General features: G+C 46.4%; 1 protein-coding gene across 1 annotated transcript; it reads left to right on the top strand.

The window, feature by feature from the left end:
* Positions 1 to 595: 595 nt before the first annotated feature.
* MS4A8 (membrane spanning 4-domains A8) lies at positions 596 to 16892 on the top strand. Its single transcript, XM_017498837.2, has 7 exons — positions 596 to 796; positions 1894 to 2107; positions 4450 to 4572; positions 9091 to 9150; positions 10992 to 11123; positions 16100 to 16213; positions 16385 to 16892. The coding sequence occupies exons 2-7, from the start codon at positions 1895 to 1897 to the stop codon at positions 16502 to 16504; spliced, it is 762 nt and encodes a 253-aa protein (XP_017354326.1). The 5' UTR covers positions 596 to 796; position 1894; the 3' UTR covers positions 16505 to 16892.
* Positions 16893 to 18438: the final 1546 nt, after the last annotated feature.

Genomic DNA, 18438 nt, shown 5'->3' with positions numbered 1-18438 from the left:
AGGAGGCTGAGGCACAAGAATCACATAAACCTGGGAGGTGGAGGCTACAGTGAGTTGAGATCGTTCCACTGCACTACAGCCTGGGCAACAGAGTGAGACCCTGTTGAAGGAAAGAAGAAAGAAAGAAAGAGAGAGAGAAAGAGGAGAAAGAGGAAGGAAGGAAGGAAGGAGGGAGGGAGGGAGGGAGGGAAGGTAGGAAGGAAGGAAGGAAGGAAGGAAGGAAGGAAGGAAGGAGGGAGGGAGGGAGGGAGGGAAGGAAGGAAGGAAGGAAGGAAGGAAGGAAGGAAGGAAGGAAGGAAGGAAGGAAGGAAACAAAAGCCTGAGATTGGGTAATTTATAAAGAAGATAGGTTTAATTGCCTGATGGTTCCACAGACTGTACAGGAGGCATGGCAGCATATGCTTCTGGGCCTCTGGGAGCTTTTTCTCATGGTGGAAGGCAAAGTGGGAGCAGGCATGTTACGTGATAGGAGCTTCGGTGCCCAGTTTATTTCTGTGTCTCCCAGAGCACCCAGCACAACCCTTTCTTCTCCATGGAGATTACACCATTAGACACTTGTCAAATCAAACCATATTTCACTGACTCATTGGCCCAGACAGGAAATAAATATGAATGAGGAGGCTGAGCTCTAAGCAGCATGCAACCTGGCCTGTATCCAGGAAATAGAGGACTTTGGATCCTTCTAACCCTGCCACCCAACTGGCCCCAGTGCATTTGCTTTCTCCGGAAAACAAAGTTTTCCACAGCAAAGAAAAGGGAATAGGAACAAGAGATACGTGGTTTCTGGCAGAGGAAGGTGAGTCTGCTTAATCTAGTGGTTTCTATGGGTAACTGAGAGTTGGTGAAAAGGTTTTTCTACCAATGATACTTACGGCAAACCAGTGTGGGTGAAGGATATGGCAAAGTGTATTGTATTATCTTTATTGGGGCTGCTCCAAGAAAAAGAAAGAGAAAGACAGGAGATGGAGAGGGAAGGGAGAAACAAAAAGAAAAAGAATTTTGTAAATCACACCAGAATTTATTAGCAGCCTAGAAAACTGAGCAGTAGAAGCTACCCAATGAACATAGACTGCATTGGCTTCCCTTGAGGAGGATAATCTCCATTTAACTGATATTGACACAACTGGGATCTTGGGGATTCATGTCCAATCTCTCACTCTGTTTCCTTTTCCAGAAAATGAGAGAATTAAACTTAATGTTGTCGGAGAGATTTTCTAGTACTAAAATTTGGCTTTCAGCCAGTACAAACATATACAAAGCATCACTCTAAACACTATAGGAGGCTGGGCACGGTGGGTCACATCTGTAATCCCAGCACTTTGGGAGGCCAAGGCGGGCAGATCACCTGAGGCTAGGAGTTTGAGATCAGCCTGGCCAACATGGAGAAACCCTGTCTTTACTAAAACTACAAAAATTAGCCAGGCATGGTGACAGGTGCCTGTAATCCCAGCTGAGGACGCTGAGGCAGGAGAGGCGCTTGAACCTGGGAGGCAGAGGTTGCAGTGAGCTGAGATCGTGCCACTGCACTCCAGCCTGGGTGACAGAGGGAGACTGCATCTCAAAAAAAAATTTTTTTTAATTAAAAAATAAACACTATGAGAGACACAAAAATGTAAAAGACAGAGCCCTTGCCCTCTGGTATCCTTTACCCTCTTTGAATCTTAAGTTTTTTCCTCTGTAAAACTGAGCGGGTAAGAGGAGGAAAGGAAATGTATTTGTAAAGCATCTCTTAAGTGTCCTATAACTGATATCTAACATTATTTGTAAAATGGGATTCATAAACCTGTAGAGGGTTAAGATGCTCCAACGAGCTAGATAAAGCAAAGGTCCTTTTTAAATGTAAGTACAAGTCCATATGTGAGGGACCACTCTGTCGCATTTATTTTTTGGCAGCATGAATTCGATGGCTTCAGCAGTTCCAGTGGCCAATTCTGTGTTCGTGGTGACACCCCACAGTGGTTATCCTGTGGCCCCAGGAGTGTCTCAGGTGCCCTCATATCCAAACAATCAGCCGCAATTCCGCCTGGTTGCTGGGAACCCTGGTTTGGTGTCAAATGTGAATGTGCAGCCTGTGCAGAAAGTTTTGAAAGAAGGCAAAACCCTGGGGGTAAGTGAGATTTCCCTTCGCAGGCCATGGGCAGCACAGCTGGAATTACGGCAGGGGGAAGGCCTGGGAAATACGCAAACTCCACATCCCGCAAGGGGGGCTGAGCTGATTGCGCCTTGCCAAGCATGGGTCTATTAGGAAGCTCAGATGTACAACATCATGGGGGAGCCTCTGCACAGGTCTTGTATTTTCTGATTTGGGCATTTCAGGAAAGAGAAAGAAAAGCAACAAAAAAGCAGTGTGTTTGAATGTGGATCCTGTTACCAGCATCCACGCCCAGCCCTGTGGCCTCAGGAAAGGGGTCCCAGCAAGAACAAAGCAGACTACCAGGTGGAGCCGAAAGCCAATCAAATCAAATCCATTATTTGCCCAGCAGGAAACAAAGCAGCTTAGACAACCAACAACATAAATCCCCAGAGCAACCTCTGGAAAGGCTGCCCTGCGCAGGACAAGGAAAAGCCTATTTCACTGTGTGGCTGAATTTGGATGCAGACTGCCGGAGCTCTGACCCTAGCTTCACCCTCAAATAGTGCTCATGGGAACATAAATTGATACAACCCAGAGGGAGGGAAATTTTTATCTGCCAAATTTACAAAATATCCAATAATTCCATTGCTGGAACTTTATCCTCCAGATATGCCTGGGCTCACAAAAACCATGATAGGTATGAGCTTATTCATTGCAGCGTGGTTTGTGATAACAAAAGATTTGTAATATCTGTCAGCATAATACTGATTAAGTCAGTATATTGTGCATCCAAAAATAAAACATAGGGGAGCTGTAAAAAGAGCAAGCCCCAGGAGGCGGAGGTTGCGGTGAGACGAGATCACGCCGCTGCACTCCAGCCTGGGCGAGAAGAGTGAAACTCTGTCTCAAAACAAACAAGAAAGCTCTTTAAGTAATGATAGGGACAGACTCCAAGATACGGTGTTAATGGAAGAAAGTAAGGGGCAGATACTGTGTATAATTTGCTAATATTTATGCGAATTTAAGGAAACAATATATTTGCATTTGCTACCACATGTATAATATGCAAACATACACAGATGCTCTTTGACTTACAATGGGATTATGTCCCAATGTACCCATCATAAATTAAAAATATCATAAATCGAAAATACATTTAATACATCTAACCTGCCAAACATCATAGCTTAGCCTCACCTACCTTAAACATGTCCAGAACACTTACGTTAGCCTACAGTTGGGCAAAACCATCTAACACAAAGCCCATTTAATAATAAGATATTGAATAGCTCATGTAATTTACTGGATACTGGATGGAAAGTGAAAAGCAGAATGGTTGTATGGGTACTCCAAATATGGTTTCTACTAAATTCATGTCACTTTCACATCATAATAAAGTTGAAAACTGTTTTTTTTTTTGAAACAGTCTCATTCTGTCACCCAGGCTGGAGTGCAATGGCGCAATCTTGGCTCACTGCAACCTCTGCCTCCTAGGTTCAACCAGTTCTCTCACTGCAGCCTCCCAAGTAGCTGGGATTACAGCCACCTGCCATCATGCCTAGCTAATTTTTGTATTTTTGTAGAGACAAGGTTTCTCCATGTTGGCCAGGCTGGTCTTGAACTCCTGACCTCAGGTGATCCACCTGCCTCAGCCTCCCAAACTGCTGGGATTACAGGCGTTGGCCACTATGCCCGGCCTACATGGCATTACTGATAAGGACACCAGTCATATTGGATTAGCGACCTGCCCTACTCCAGTGTGACCTCATCCTGGCTAATTACAACTGCAACAACCCTATTTTCAAATCAGGTCACATTCTGAGGCACTTGGCATTAGAACTTCAACATATAGACTGGGAGGGGGTTTGGGGAAGGAAGCATAATTCAACACATAACAATAGCCTAAAGAAATAAAAGATTAGGGCGAGGATTTACATACAAGGATGTTTATTACAGTGTTACATATAATAGAAAAAAGTAAAAATAATCTTACCTGTCCAATAACTGTCCCAACTGCTCCACAGACCATCCATAATGGGATCTGAGCAGCTCTGAAAACATATATGTTCCAAGAATACTTAAGGCCATGAGGACACATTCATGATCAAATATTAAGTTAATAGAATTCAGGGCCATGTTGTGCTATCAAGGTGTATATTTGAAAAGAATAATGGGAGACTACACCAAAATGTAAATAACTGTTTTCTCCAGTCCGGGGGGAGGTTATAGGTAGTTTTTATTTCATTTTTGTATTTTCCATATAACCTTTTAGACCATGAAAGTAAACATTTTTTAAAATAAAAAGGTGGCTCATAGGGGAGGCAGGACCCAGCCCCAGAAACAAGGCTTCACTCAGCTCGTGGCTCTCCTAACAGGCCATCCAGATCATCATTGGCCTGGTTCACATCAGCCTCGGCTCCACCCTGGCCACATTGCTCCTAGGGCAGTACGTGTCTATTTCATTCTACGGAGGCTACCCCTTCTGGGGAGGCATATGGGTGAGTAACTCAAGTCCCCCTGCAGATGAGTCCCCAGAAGGTGCCAAGGTGCTCAAGGCTGCCTTGCCAAGCTGTGCAGCTGTGCCCTGCAGAATGTCCTCAGCCACCCAAGGGTGAGGGGTAGGAATCCAGCCCCGGACTTGTTCCAGAAGTATATTCGTTTGGTAGGGCCACCTTAACAAAGTATAATACCACAGGTTGGGCGACTTAAACAACAGAAGTTTGTTATCTCACAGTCCTGGCGGCTGACAGTCTGGGATGGAGATGTTGGCAGAAGGGTGTCCCCGAGGTCTCTGTCCTCAGCTTGCAGATGGTCGTCTTCCCCCTGGGCGTTTCCATGATCGTCCCTCTATGCCTGTGTCCTAGTCTCTTCTTCCTATGAAGACACCAGTCACATCGGATGAGGGCCCCCCCCAATGACCTCATTTCACCTGAATTACCTTTTAACAACCCTATCTCCAAACCCAGCCACATTCTGAAGCACTACAGATTAGGGCTTCAACCTGTGAAATTTGGTGGAGAGCAGAGGGTGTGGACACAATTCAGCCCATAATATCAGTATGAAGCTACAACCCCACAAGGTGACCAGGTGACATCCCCCCAAAAGGAATGTATTTCTTTTNATCAGCTGTCAGCCTGAGCCTCCCCAGGAGAGCGAGGCTCACACGGCAAAGCCTACCGTGGCCAATGAGGTTGCTGAGCCCAGCCAGGGCCTTTCTCAGACTCCCAGGGGGTGACTGTTCCTGAGCTGCCTGGTCAGCTCTCTCGGGGTGAGAGGGGCTTGTCACACGGGCCCCTGCCTGCAGTGTGACCCTTCTCAGCTTCTCTCAACAGCCCTGTTTATAGAATGTCACCACCACCAGGGAGCAGGACCATTCGTTTCGTCCCAAGTCTGAGTTCATTCCAGCTTGAAGAGACTTCCTCATCCAATCTCTCTACTTGATAGCTGGGGAAACCAAGGCACACAGAGCACCCCTGGCTCACCTGGGGTCTCAGAGCTGATCCATGAGCAGAGGCTGAGATCCTGAAATCTTGTTCTCCAGCCTCCCCGCAAGCTCACTCCCTTTCTGCTGGACAAGATGGGACCCGCCCTCGACCGGCAGCCCTGGCCTGACGTGGCTGTGCCCGTGCAGGCACTCAGACCGAGGTGTCCAGGCAGCATGTATATTACCCTTTTTTTTTTTTTTTTTTTTTTTTGAGATGGTGATGGAGTCTTACTCTGTCTCCCAGGCTGGAGTGCAGTGGTTCAACCTTGGCTCACCACAAGCTCTGTCTCCCAGGTTCAAGCGATTCTCCTGCCTCAGCCTACCTAGTAGCTGGGATTACAGGCACCCACCAGCAAGCCAGCTAATTTTTGTATTTTTAGTACAGACAGGGTTTCACCATGTTAGCCAGGTTGGTCTCAAACTCCTGACCTCAGGTAATCTGCCTGCCTCAGCCTCCCAAAGTGCTGGCATTACAGGTGAGAGCCACTGCACCCAGCCAAAAGGGATGTATTTTCTTAATTCACAAAGAAAACACCCACATGTAAAACACACACTGGGAATAGCCCCTGGTGTTACTGAACACAGGCCCACAAGCCTGAGCTCCAGGAGAAAAACATTCTGCAAAGGTCAAGAGTGGCTTCCCAGCCGCAGAACAGCAAGTGTTTGAGTGCTTAAGCAGTGGGGACTCGATCCAGAGTCTGTAGATGGGCTTTGGAGGCTCCATTTTGCCGAAATACCTAATATGTTTGATGGGTATTGTTTTTCTGGAAGGGTTCATAGCTTTCATCAGATGATCAGAGTGGTCTGTGACTCCATAAAACATGAAGAACTACAGTCCTTCATTTTTTTGTATTTTTAGTAAAGATGGGGTTTCACTGTGTTGGCCAGGATGGTCTTGATCTCCTGGCCTCATGATCGGCCCGCCTTGACCTCCCAAAGTGCTGGGATTACAGACGTGAGCCACTACACCCGGCCTATTTTTGTCTATTATTAAGTAAAGGAAGGGCCTCACTAAATTGCACTCTAAATCAATAAATAATTATATAGAACAGCCTGTGTCAAGATAAGCATTAAATAAAAACTCATGACATTATTATTTCATCAGAAACCAAAGAGCAAGTGAGCAAGCAGAAACACCAGACAGCGGGAACAAAGGGCTGGTCCTCGCCACTGCTTCCCAATCTTCCAGACTGGGGCTTGGCAAACTACAGTCCCCTGGGCCATATCCAGCCTGCTGCCAGTGGGCTAACAATAGTTTTTACTCTTAAAGGGCTGGGAGGGGGAAATGAAAATCTTACTACTACTTAGTGACACATGAAAAGTACGTGAAATTCTAATTTCAGTGTCTGTAAATAAATTGTACTGGAACACATACACACACACACACACACACACACACACACACACACACACAAAGAACTACAGTCCTTCCTTGCCACTGTATTGCCTTTAATGGTTCCTTTGCAGTGTCTCCCTGCCCCCCCCACAAACACTCCTTCTCCTCCCCTCTCCACCTTCCTTTCTCCTTTCTCTCCCATCTGTTACAGTCTTTCTCCTGACTTACACACCTACCTGTGACACTAATGCAACTTTTCTTATAAATGGTACAACTCCAGAGTAACCTAGGTCCCAGCCCGTCACTCTACCTCATAAGAGTTAAATCAAACGCCTAGAGCTGTCTCCATCCCCCACAACCACACAAGGTCTGCAAATGAACAAGGGCTCCTCCAGTGAGGCTGTGGTCTTCCCTGTACCATGCACACACCCAAACTCAGAACTCAGCCCCTTCCTTCCCCCACCCACTCATAAGACACCTATTCCTGTGTCTCTGACCTTCGTGGAATGTGGGGCTATGGAGAGGGCTAGCATCGCGGCCATTCAGACCTACCACTGAGTACTGGATTCCACCAAGGGCTGGTGAGCAGCAGGCAGCTGTCCTGACATTGCAAATGCCTCACCGACCACGCCCCCTCCTGCCAAGCTGCTGAGTCCCTTCAGCCTGCATGACCTTCCTCCTTTCGTTCTGCAGGGCAGTTGTGTTCTTTGCTGCCTTCTTGATCACAGGACTGTCTTTCTGTTTCCCAAAGATCATCAATACCCTCTTCTGAAACAAAGGCCCATCTCCTCTGGCACCTCAGAAGGACTGAGAGGGACTTCAAAAGTCCAGCCCTTCCTCCCCATAAAATCTGTAAACAGAGGGTGTGAGAGCGAGATATGTTTTTCCACTTGTAGGAAACTACGGCATTGGCCTTGGAAGGCAGAAGCAGCTGGAATAAATTTTCATCGTGAACAGCTATTTCCACTCTATGGCACGTGCATCATCTGCCCTATGTGGGAGGGAGTATGGGGTGAGGGTTAGGAACATGGAGTCTGAAATCGAGCTGCCTGGATGTGATTCTCAGCTCTGCCACCTGCTGGATGATGTTGTGTGAGTTGTTTAAAATCTCCAAGCCTTAGTCTCGTGGATAAGAGTGACATTGCTTGGTAGGCCAGTGTGCAGTTAAATGAGGCGAGGTGAAATAAGCACTGCATGTGTTGGGAAGAGGGCAGTGATGGGTTGCTTCTTTGGGGGCTTCTTTTGGGGGTGATGGGGCTTCTTTTGGGGGTGATTCAAATGTTCCAACTTAGATTGTAGTAATGAATGCACAAGTCTATAAATATACAAAAAATAATTGCATTGTATACTTTAAATGGGTGAATTACATATGAATTATGTCAATGAAACCTTTTTTAAAAAGCATTTTCTGTAGTGCTTCACAAATAGTAGCTCTTATTAAATGAGAGTTCATGCCCTCTCATGCCACGGTTGCTAGCCCATTGGGCAAATGATGGCAGGTAATCTCATCAGCCACAGTGCCTGCAGAATGCCAGTGTTATTAAAATGCACACAATAGACAGCATCCTCATATCTGATGTTCTGCATCATAGGGACACTACATTTATCTTAGTAACTAAAAACTACTGCATATGTGTCCAGGTATGCAGACAAGCAAGGATTGATGTCAGGCATCTATCTAAAACCAGCAGAGAAGATGCTGGTAACCCCTTCCTTCTTCCCCCCAGAGCCCCCAAACCTAACTGAATCTTGATATAAAGGTGGGAAAACAACAGGGTTTACATGTGGGAAAATAAAACACAAGGAAATAATCTAACATTTACTGAGCATCTACTATGTTCAAAGATATACTAAATGCCAGATGTGGGGCATAAATGATGGCAATGTTGCTTGGGGAGAGCTATAAATTTTCCCATTTTTAGATGAGGAAATAAAGATTTAGAGAATTTAATAACTTACCCAAGGTCAAGAGTTTTTAGCCAGAATTTAAACCAGGTTTGCTGGATCCTAGAATATCTGTTTATTCCACCTCAGTGCTCTTTCATGCAGTATAGAACAGCTCATTCTTTCTGTTCCCCATGTTGAGCTGATGGTCCCAGCAAAGGAACCCACTGTTTGTGACCAGAATCACAGAAGCCTGGGGAAGGGCAACCTAGCCCCTGACCTCTTTTCTAAACCCACTCTGTTCTATACCAGTTTATCATTTCAGGATCCCTCTCCGTGGCAGCAGAAAACCAGCCGTCTTCTTACTGCCTGGTAAGTTACACTCTGAGATTCGCTCTTCCAACTGGAGATCTATAGAATGGTGTCACAAGTGGAAAAATAAGGTCACACACAACTCCTGCCCCAGCCTTGCACCTACTATAACCAGACCTTGGGTGCTCACACACATTCCCGCTCATACAGACTGGCCACAGGAGCCTGGCCCTGGAGTCACATGTGGAAAAGTCCCAAGAGGATGCAGAGGTGAGAAGGGGCAATGCAGTCACCTTAGTTAAGGCCTCAGAGTACAGAGAGTAGGAGAGACAGAGAACAGCTTTCCTAAGAAGCCCTGCCATGGAGAGGCACAGAGCTCCCAGGGACCCAGGGCTGCCCTCTAGCAGAGCCAGGTGCCAAGAATACCTCCAGTGCACAGAGCAGGCCTCCAGGGAAGCCAAAGCAGGCTCAGTCACTTGCTTGCTGAAGGATTCTGGCCAGCAGAGCTCTGACAATTAACATGGACAAAGCTTTGTGCTCCCCTAGCAACAGACCAAGAAAGTACTTTCATTCCTCTCACAAGCAGGTTACCAAGGTGAAGGGACTCAAGGTAACCAGGTCCCTACAACCAGATGAGATCTATTTGAAAGTCTCCAAAAGAAAGCTCAAAATATCAAAGCATATCTTTCGGCACATGGCCCAGAATCATGGAGCATCTGAGCCTATCACATCCCAAGACACTCAGGCTGAGACTCTATTTATCCTATGGGACAAATAGGTCAAGCGTTTCTCAAAGATCCTTTTTTTTTTTTTTTTTTTTTTTGATGGAGTTTTTCTCTTTTTATCCAGGCTGGAGTGCACTGGCACAATCTCGGCTCTCTGTAGCCTCTGCCTCCCAGGTCCAAGCGATTCTCCTGCCTCAGGCTCCCGAGTAGCTGAGATTACAGGTGGCTGCCACCACACCCAGCTAATTTTTGTATTTTTAGTAGAGACGGGGTTTCACCATGTTGACCAGGCTGGTCTCAAACTCCTGACCTCATGATTCACCCACCTCAGCCTCCCAAAGTGCTGGGATTACAGACATGAGCCACCGCCTCCAGCCCCCTGCCTCTTTTTTGTGAGATAAAGTCTCACTCTGTCGCCCAGGCTGGAGCATAATGGTTTGATCTCGACTCACTGCAGCCTCTACCTCGAGTTCAAGCAATTCTCCTGCCTCAGCTTCCTGAGTATCTGGCTTACAGGTACACACCACCATGCCCAGCTAATTCTTGTATTTTTGGTAGAGATGGTGTTTCACCATGTTGGCCAGGCTGTTCTTGAATTCCTAACCTCAGGTGATCTGCCTGCCTCAGCCTCCCAAAGTGCTGGGATTACAGGTGCGAGCCACCTCATCCAGCCCCAAAGATTATTCTTGAGTACATTTCTCCCATGATATGTTCAATGAAGATAGTTAGATGAACTTGGGAAAAGTCTCTATTTATTGTCCCCTCTCTGAAAAATCTAAAAGGTGCTGAGAAGTCCTGCAGCCATGATCTGTTTACCTTTGAGCTGGGCTTGTTCAACCCAGCTATTTTCAAAGCTAACTTACCCCAAAACGTTTCTTGCACAAAACGCCTCTTTACTTGCGGTGGAAATAGGGTTCCTGGGATTCACATTAAGAAACACTTGTTGATGAAAATAGTTATAGAAATGGACGGTGGCGATGGTTGCCCAGCATTACAGATGCATTTAATGCTCTTGAACTGTAGCACTTGAAAATGATTCAGATGTGACATTTTATGTTGTGTATACTTTAACACAATTTTACAAATTGGAGGAAAAAAGAAAGACTTGTTGGGTTTCCATTCATCTCAGCTCTAACAGTTTTTCTCTCCCACCCTGACCCTCTGTGTCTTCTTCAGCTGTCTGGCAGTTTGGGCTTGAACATTGTCAGTGCAATCTCCTCTGCAGTTGGAGTCTTACTCTTAATCGCAGATCTAAGCATTCCCCACCCAGATGACTACCCCAACTATTATCCTTACGCCTGGGGCGTGGTGAGTATCCCTCTCCACCAAAGATCCTCTAAGTTCTGACTTAGCTGCATTTAGAACACTCTCAGAAAGAGCCTGACAACCCAGCTTCCTCGCCAAGCATGGGAGGAAAAGGAGGTGCTATCAGAATGGGAACAAAATTTAAAGTCCTTGACCCATAGCTTTAAGGACATGACCTTTCTTAATTTGGGTTTCTGCCTTTGTAAAACAATGACTACCTTGTGGCAGTGTTGAGAGAATTAAATGCAATTTTACAAAGAATGCATATGTACCCACCAACCAGCACCTCTCCACACATTCCCTGCCTTCTTGTCCATTACTGTAGGCAAGGAGTTAGCAAACTTGTTCTCTAAGGGGCCTATAGTAAGCATTTAAGGTTTTGCAGGCCTACAGTCTCTGTCGTGGAGCTATAGCTGCCTTATAGCAGCCACAGAAAACACTAAACAAATGAACAAGGCTGTGTTCTGATAAAACTTTATTTACAAAACAGGCAGCAGGCAGGATTTGACCCACAGATCATAATTCAGCAACCTGCACTACACACCAGCAGTGTCCAACGGGAACATGCAAGCCGCATATGTTATTTTAAATTTCCTAGTTGCCACATTTAGGAGAGAGAAAAAGCAATGGGTGAAATTGATTTTAATCATCTATTTTATTTAACCAAGTACACCCAAAATGTTGTCACTTCAACATGTAATGGGTATAAAAACTTGGCTTGCTATTTTGCACTTGGGGAACTAAATCTTTGAAATCCAGTGTGTATTTTGCGCTTAACGGCACATCTTGATTTGGGACCAGCTGCATCTCCAGTGTTTAAAAGCTACATGGGAATCGTGGCTACTGAATTGAACGGGGCAGCTACAGATGAGCCACCTGTGTCCTGTGTAAATTCAATCCTCTGTCTGCACAACTGAATCTATCCTCTCCTACCTGCTCAAGTTCTCCTCCCCTCTCCCTCACCCCGTCTCTCCTCTACATCGTCAGTCCTTCCCCCTTTACCGGGGCTTTTGCATCTGCATTAAGCATGCTTTTTTTTTAATTGCATTTTAGGTTTTGGGGTACATGTGAAGAACATGGAAGATTGTTGCATAGGTACACACGTGGCAGTGTGATTTGCTGCCTTCCTCCCCTTCACCTATATCTGGCATTTCTTTTTTGTTTCTTAAAAAACAAACCAACCAACCGCCTCTTCGTTCTACTTCCCTTATCAGCTACCACCCTATTTCTCTGGCCCTCTTTGCAAACAAATTCTTAAAAGAATTGTCTATGCGCAGTGACTCCAATGCTCTTCTCTCACATTCTCTCTGAACCTGCTCCAATTAGACGTGCAGCCCCACTTCCCCAATTGCCTGCTCTTCTCCAAATCCCCAGTGGGGTGATGGATGCCTCTTCTGGGAGGGACTTTGCTTGGCTCGCAGGCTCCACCCTCACCGGTTGTCCTCTTCTCTGCCTCCTCTGCTAGTTCTCTTTTTCCCAATCTCTTAGGCTCAATAACTGGTTCTCTAGTTTTCTCTCTCTACTCATTTGTCCATCTCATTTAGTCTGGCGATTGGAAACACGTTCTCTATGACAATTGTTCCAGAATCCACGGCTCCAGCCAAATCTTCTCTCCTACACACCAATCTGACACGTCCAATAGTCAGTTCATCAGCTCAGAGTTCATACATCCACGTCCGATCTCCAGATGTCACTTCCCAAGCCTTCCGTACTCAGTTTTATTGATTGCAGTTGATGGCAACTTCATCCTTCCAGTTGTTCGGGACAAAACCTTGGAATCATCATTGACCCTCTCTTTCTCGTACACCTCACAGCCAGTCCCTTGGGCAATCCTATTGGTACTACTTTCAAAATGCATTCAGAATCCCACCATCCCTCAGCCCCTCTCTTCCCACACTGGCCGAGCCACCACATCGCTCATCTGGTCATGGAAACAGCCTCCTGAGTGCTCCCCTTCCCCCACTCTGGCCTCACTGCAGTTGTTGACAGCGTGGCCACGAGAGGAAGCCTTTGGAAACGTATGATCCCATCACTTCTCTGCCGGCATCTTACTCAGAAAAAAAGCCTATGTCCCTCCTGAAGAAGCTGGACCTCGGGTGCCCCTGGCCCCGGGCTCTGCTGCCATCCTCCGGCTCTGCTGCTGAACCACAGGAACCTCCTTGATTTCTCCAACACTCCAGGCATGTTTCCACCTTCAGGCCTGGAATGTTCCCTCTGAGTGGGCACTCTTCCCTCAGATGTCCCCGCCGCTTCCTCCCTCCCTTCCTCGTCTCCTTCAGATCACTGTTCTGCAACCCCCTTCCCAATGAGTCCCACCTGAACAACTCAACACTCACACTCTCCCAGCAACCCGCTTCCCTTCCCATTATCTATCTTTCCTGTAGTCTATGCATCTAACACCCTCTGCAACTGACTTAATTGTTACGTTTCATGCTCACTGCCTGTCCGCTCCCACTGGGATGAGCTTCTTAAGGGTAGGGATGTTTGTCGTACCTCAAATACCTAGAACTGTGCCTGACACATGGTTGACACTCCATAAACATTTGTCAAAGAATAAATGAATGTACGAGCTGTGATGCGGAGTCAGTAAACATCAACAGCCATTAACTGTTGTTTGTATTCCATCAGATCCTTTTCTCTGCAAGATACTGAAAGACTTACCTTTCCAAGATTCCTAAGCAAAGCCTCTCCCTAGAGGCCCTATGGACCAAGTCCACGTCATTTATCAAAACTGTCTTGAGTTTTTCCCCTCCCAGAAGTATTTTATGGCACCCAGATACTTTAGGATTAAAGTCCAAATTCCTCAGCCAGGTTATTTACCCTCCCTGGGGATCTGGTTCTCTCACTGTGCCCTGCAGCTCACCCCGCTTCAAATCTCTCACTCACCCTGAACCCCAGCTACTCCCATCTGCTGGGAGAGGCAGGCACAACAGAGTACTTGGGAATTTTCCTGCTGAGAAAGAACCAACCAAGGAGGCGTGGACTGCCTAATACAAGAAATTAAGCAGCAAACGCTGGTGGAGGAACTAAAGGAAAGGAAGATGGGAGAAGCATTTAGGAAAGACTAAACCCCAAGCAGTACAGCCACGTCCTGTGTGGAGTAGAGGGAGCAATAATTTTTGAGTCAGACAACTTGGCTTTCAATCTTCGTTCTGCCAGTGATCAATCTTGGAACAAGAATTTCCCCCATGCCCACCACCCATTCCACCTCCCAGCCTCAGTCCTCCCATCTGAACATGGAGGGTCTGACTGATCCGAGCTTTGCAAATATTGACCCAAGGAATGGAGAGGCTGGGGTTTCGACAGCAGGAATTATTTTTTGCCAAATAACAAATAGCTGCTTGAGGAACCCCTTTTCCATGAAAGGTTTTATGTGTAAAAGGATTTTATCTTTTTAAAAATTGAAAAGGACCAGCATACTTTGCCCAGACTCTTCTACTCTAAGTCTCTGTGATCCATTGGCTTAGACGTTATTACCCTGCCATCCTCTTTTCCTGAGACACCTGCCTCTACCCTCACCCTCTCTAAATCCCTTCATGAGAATGAAACTCTCCCTTTCCAGTGCCCTGAGATACCATTTTGCTGTTCTGTAGCTCTTACCCCAACTGATGTGAATTAGAATTATCATCTGCATCTGTCTTCCTACCAGATTTTGCCTCTCAGGATGCATTTCTTAGCCGCTTGTACCAAATAGATGTTTAATAACTACTTGCTAAATGGAGAGGAAGGAGAAGAAAAGAGGCTAAAGAGAGGCCTCTCCAAAAGGGAGAATTCTCCAAGCAGCTGGCTGTCACCAGTGCTGTTTTTTAACTGAGGCTGGGCACAGTGGCTCACACCTGTAATCCCAGCACTTTGAGAGGCCAAGGCTGGTGAATCGCTTGAGCTCAGGAGTTCAAGGCCAGCTTGGGCCACATGGCGAAACCCCATCTATTAAAAATATGCAAAAATTAGCCAGGCATAGTGGCACATGCCTGTAATCCCAGCTACTCAGGAGGCTGAGGCATGAGAATTCCTTGAACCCAGGAGGTGGAGCTCACAGTACCAAGATCATGCCACTGCACTCCAACTCGGGTGGCAGAGTGACACTTTGTCTCAAAAAAAAAAATCATAATTGAGAGACATTTCTTTGGTGCCTATCACATGTCATCCATCTTCACTAAGAAATGTTCTCATGTCACATACTTGGAACCCAAATGGTAATGGGAGTCATTCCTGCACGTTTTAGATTAAAACTCTCTTCCCAGATACTCTGAAAGACCCCATACTCCTGGGTATTCATGGGTAACAGCAAGTGGAGGGTTTCTATTTCTCCTGGTTACCTCCTGCTACTGTTAAATTACTTCAGTTTGGGGATTCTTTCACTGACTCTTCTTCCCAAGCCAGAGAAGCAGCCTCAATTCCTCCCCTCCACCAAACACCACTGTCACAAGCAAAGAAAGTCTTTTCAGAGGCTTTTTCCCAAAGGTTCAGAGGGATGGTGGAGGTTGACATCAGAGCCCAGCAAACCACTGATTACTGAGATTAGACATCCTTGCTTTGAGAAGTCTTCGTTTTTCACAGGAGGCCTTTTCCTGTAGCCTCCTCGTTCCTTGTTTTTCCTCTAGCTATCTCCTTGTTCTCTCCATGGCTTGTCCATACCCTCCAGTTCCTAGCCACAGCCTCTCCAGAGCAGTATCACTGCTTCCCCGACTCCAGAGCACACCCTCAGGTCTCCACACCCAAAGCAACCTATCCGGGGCTTCCCTAAACATGGTCATCTTTTTTCTCAGAGGAACACTACCAAGTAAATGTTGCAATAACAATTCTTTTACCCCCACACTTGACCCTTACAAAAACCCCATGGGAAATTTTCCCCACAAGGCTAAGAGAGGACAGGGGACTGCCCCAAAGCCACAGAGAGTCCATGGCAGGGCCCCATGAGAGGTCAGTTCAGACTCCCAATCCAGTGCTCCTGTCCTCCCTGTCTGCTCTGCCTCCAGAACCCTGGAATGGCGATCACCGGCGTGCTCCTGATCTTCTCTCTCCTGGAGTTTGCCATTGCATGCACATCTTCCCACTTTGGCTGCCAGTTGCTCTGCTGTCAACCAAGCAATGTGAGTCCCAGCGTTCCTCAGTGGGTGGAACAAGGTCCCATAAAGGTGGAGACAAGGGAGCTCTCTGTGCTTTCCACTCCCTGCTCAGGAGCAGGAGTAGCTCCTCACTGTCCAAGGCCTGCCCTTCTTTCACCCTTCTTAACGTGCCCCCTGTGTGCCTGTGTTTTCCAGGTGGGACAGGTGAGTGTCATCTATCCAAACGTCAATGCAGCAAACCCAGTGGTCACCCCAGAACCAGCGATGTCACCCCCACCACCAAGTTATTCCAGTGCGTTGCAAGCAAACAAGTAAAGCTACAGATTCTGGAAGCATCTTTCACTGGGACCAAAAGAAGTCCTTCTCCCTTTCTGGGCTTCCATAACCCAGGTCACTCCTGTTCTGACAGCTGAGAAAATGTCTCCACGACTGTTTGTACTCTCAACTTATTCTTCAATTCAGCCTAGAAAATCATGTTGTTTCTCTATGAAGAAGAAGGGATTTCAAATGGATGTTAACGAGGAGGCCCTCCCTAGGGCACATACATCTGCACGCATACGGGCATCCAGCCTGCAGCCTTGGCACACACACATTCATGTGCTCTGCTGTATGTGAGCTCGTGGGTTAGAGAAACACATATCTAGACATTCAATCTTCTCTTTCAATTGTGCATTCATTGAATAAACAGATATTGAGCATTCAATGTGTTCAAAGCTCTCTTCATGGCAGGAGGGGGCTGGACATTGACATGACACAGTCTTGGACCTCAAGGAACTTCTGGCCTCAGGAGAAAGGACACAAAGACACCATGGGGGGAATTTTCAATTATACAGGGCAACATTGGGGAGAGGCAGAAGGAGCTGGCTGTGGTGAAGAAAGAAATGAGGAGAGTAGAGGACAGGCCTGGTTGGGGGAGCAACATCTGAATGGGGCTCTAAAGGACAGTGAGGATTTTCAGGGTAGTAAGGGACTGCATGGTTTGGGAAGCCTTCAGAGAGAATGATCAGCCCTTTTAGATTCTGTTACCAATGATGCGACCAAATTCATGAATGTGCAAGAATGCGGAAGGAATCTTCCAGAGACATAAGGCTAGTACATCATTATCTGTAAAAGGACTGATTCCAAAGAGAAATGGCTGTGTCATTACTGTTACCACATCTGCATTTACGGTGGTAACAGCATCAAAAAGGACTAATCCTTTCAGCACATGACTCACTCTCTCCAAAGGTCTCCCAAACAGCGTGGTCCCTCATTACACTGAAAATCCCTCATTGTCCTTTAATGACCTACTTCGGTGTTGCTTCCTGAGCCAGGCAAAATTTAAATATTGTTACCTATGATGACCAATAGGCATCCAAAAGTTTGCATTCTGATGCGTTGTATCAATAATCCCTGAAGTCCAGGTGTTGCCAAGCTTTCCTTAGCTACAGAAGCACTGCAAGGATTTGTTTGTTGTTTGTTTTGATTACTAAATACAAAATGTGATTTTGCTCCTGTAAATAATTTTGTTCTTGGGGTTATCTAAGAAGTTGCTTCTAAATGGCATGCAGTTAGAGGTCTGTCGCTTGTGCACCTGCATCTTCTCATCTTCTCTGATCAGGGATCCTTCTGATGCCCATCAGTGAGCCAGGAACAGGAGGGTTTTCATTTACTAGAACTAAACAGGCCTTAGGAATTACAGAACCCCTGAAAAATGGATTATTCAGGTGGAATAATAGGCACGTAATAAGTCATATAGTATCCTGATTTTAGACCAGCTCTTCACACATCTGTTTTGTAAGCTAGGAGGTTAGGACTTTGGGCTCCCTAAAAGGGACCCACCTGTTTCCACCATTCTCTGAGTGCTGGGTAAACAGAGCAAGCCTGCCCCTCTCACCAGCTCTTTCCTTATTGCTGCCTCTTGCTGCCCCATTTGACTCCACACCTTTTCATTCTACAGAACTCTACCCCTCAATCCTGACCATCCATTCTGGCCACAGAGTCTCCTTCCTGACATTTCCGACCTGTGAGTTAACTCAGATATTGCTAATATAGCTCACTTCCTGCAGTGTGGGTCATCCCAGAGAAAGCACTTCCTAATACATCTGGTGCCTCTCCAGATGGAGGCACCTGACCCCTGCCCTCCTGAAATCACCATGGGGCTTGTTGGAACAAATTCTTTCCTATCTTATCACCTATTCCTGTGTTCTAGGTCCTTGTTCCCATGAGGACCACTTGCCAACCTTGAGTGACAGCACATTGCATAAAAT

This window comes from Cebus imitator, unplaced genomic scaffold (genome assembly GCF_001604975.1).
Source record: "Cebus imitator isolate Cc_AM_T3 unplaced genomic scaffold, Cebus_imitator-1.0 Scaffold253, whole genome shotgun sequence".
Lineage (NCBI taxonomy): Eukaryota > Metazoa > Chordata > Mammalia > Primates > Cebidae > Cebus > Cebus imitator.
This window is presented reverse-complemented; position numbering and strand designations above follow the sequence as displayed.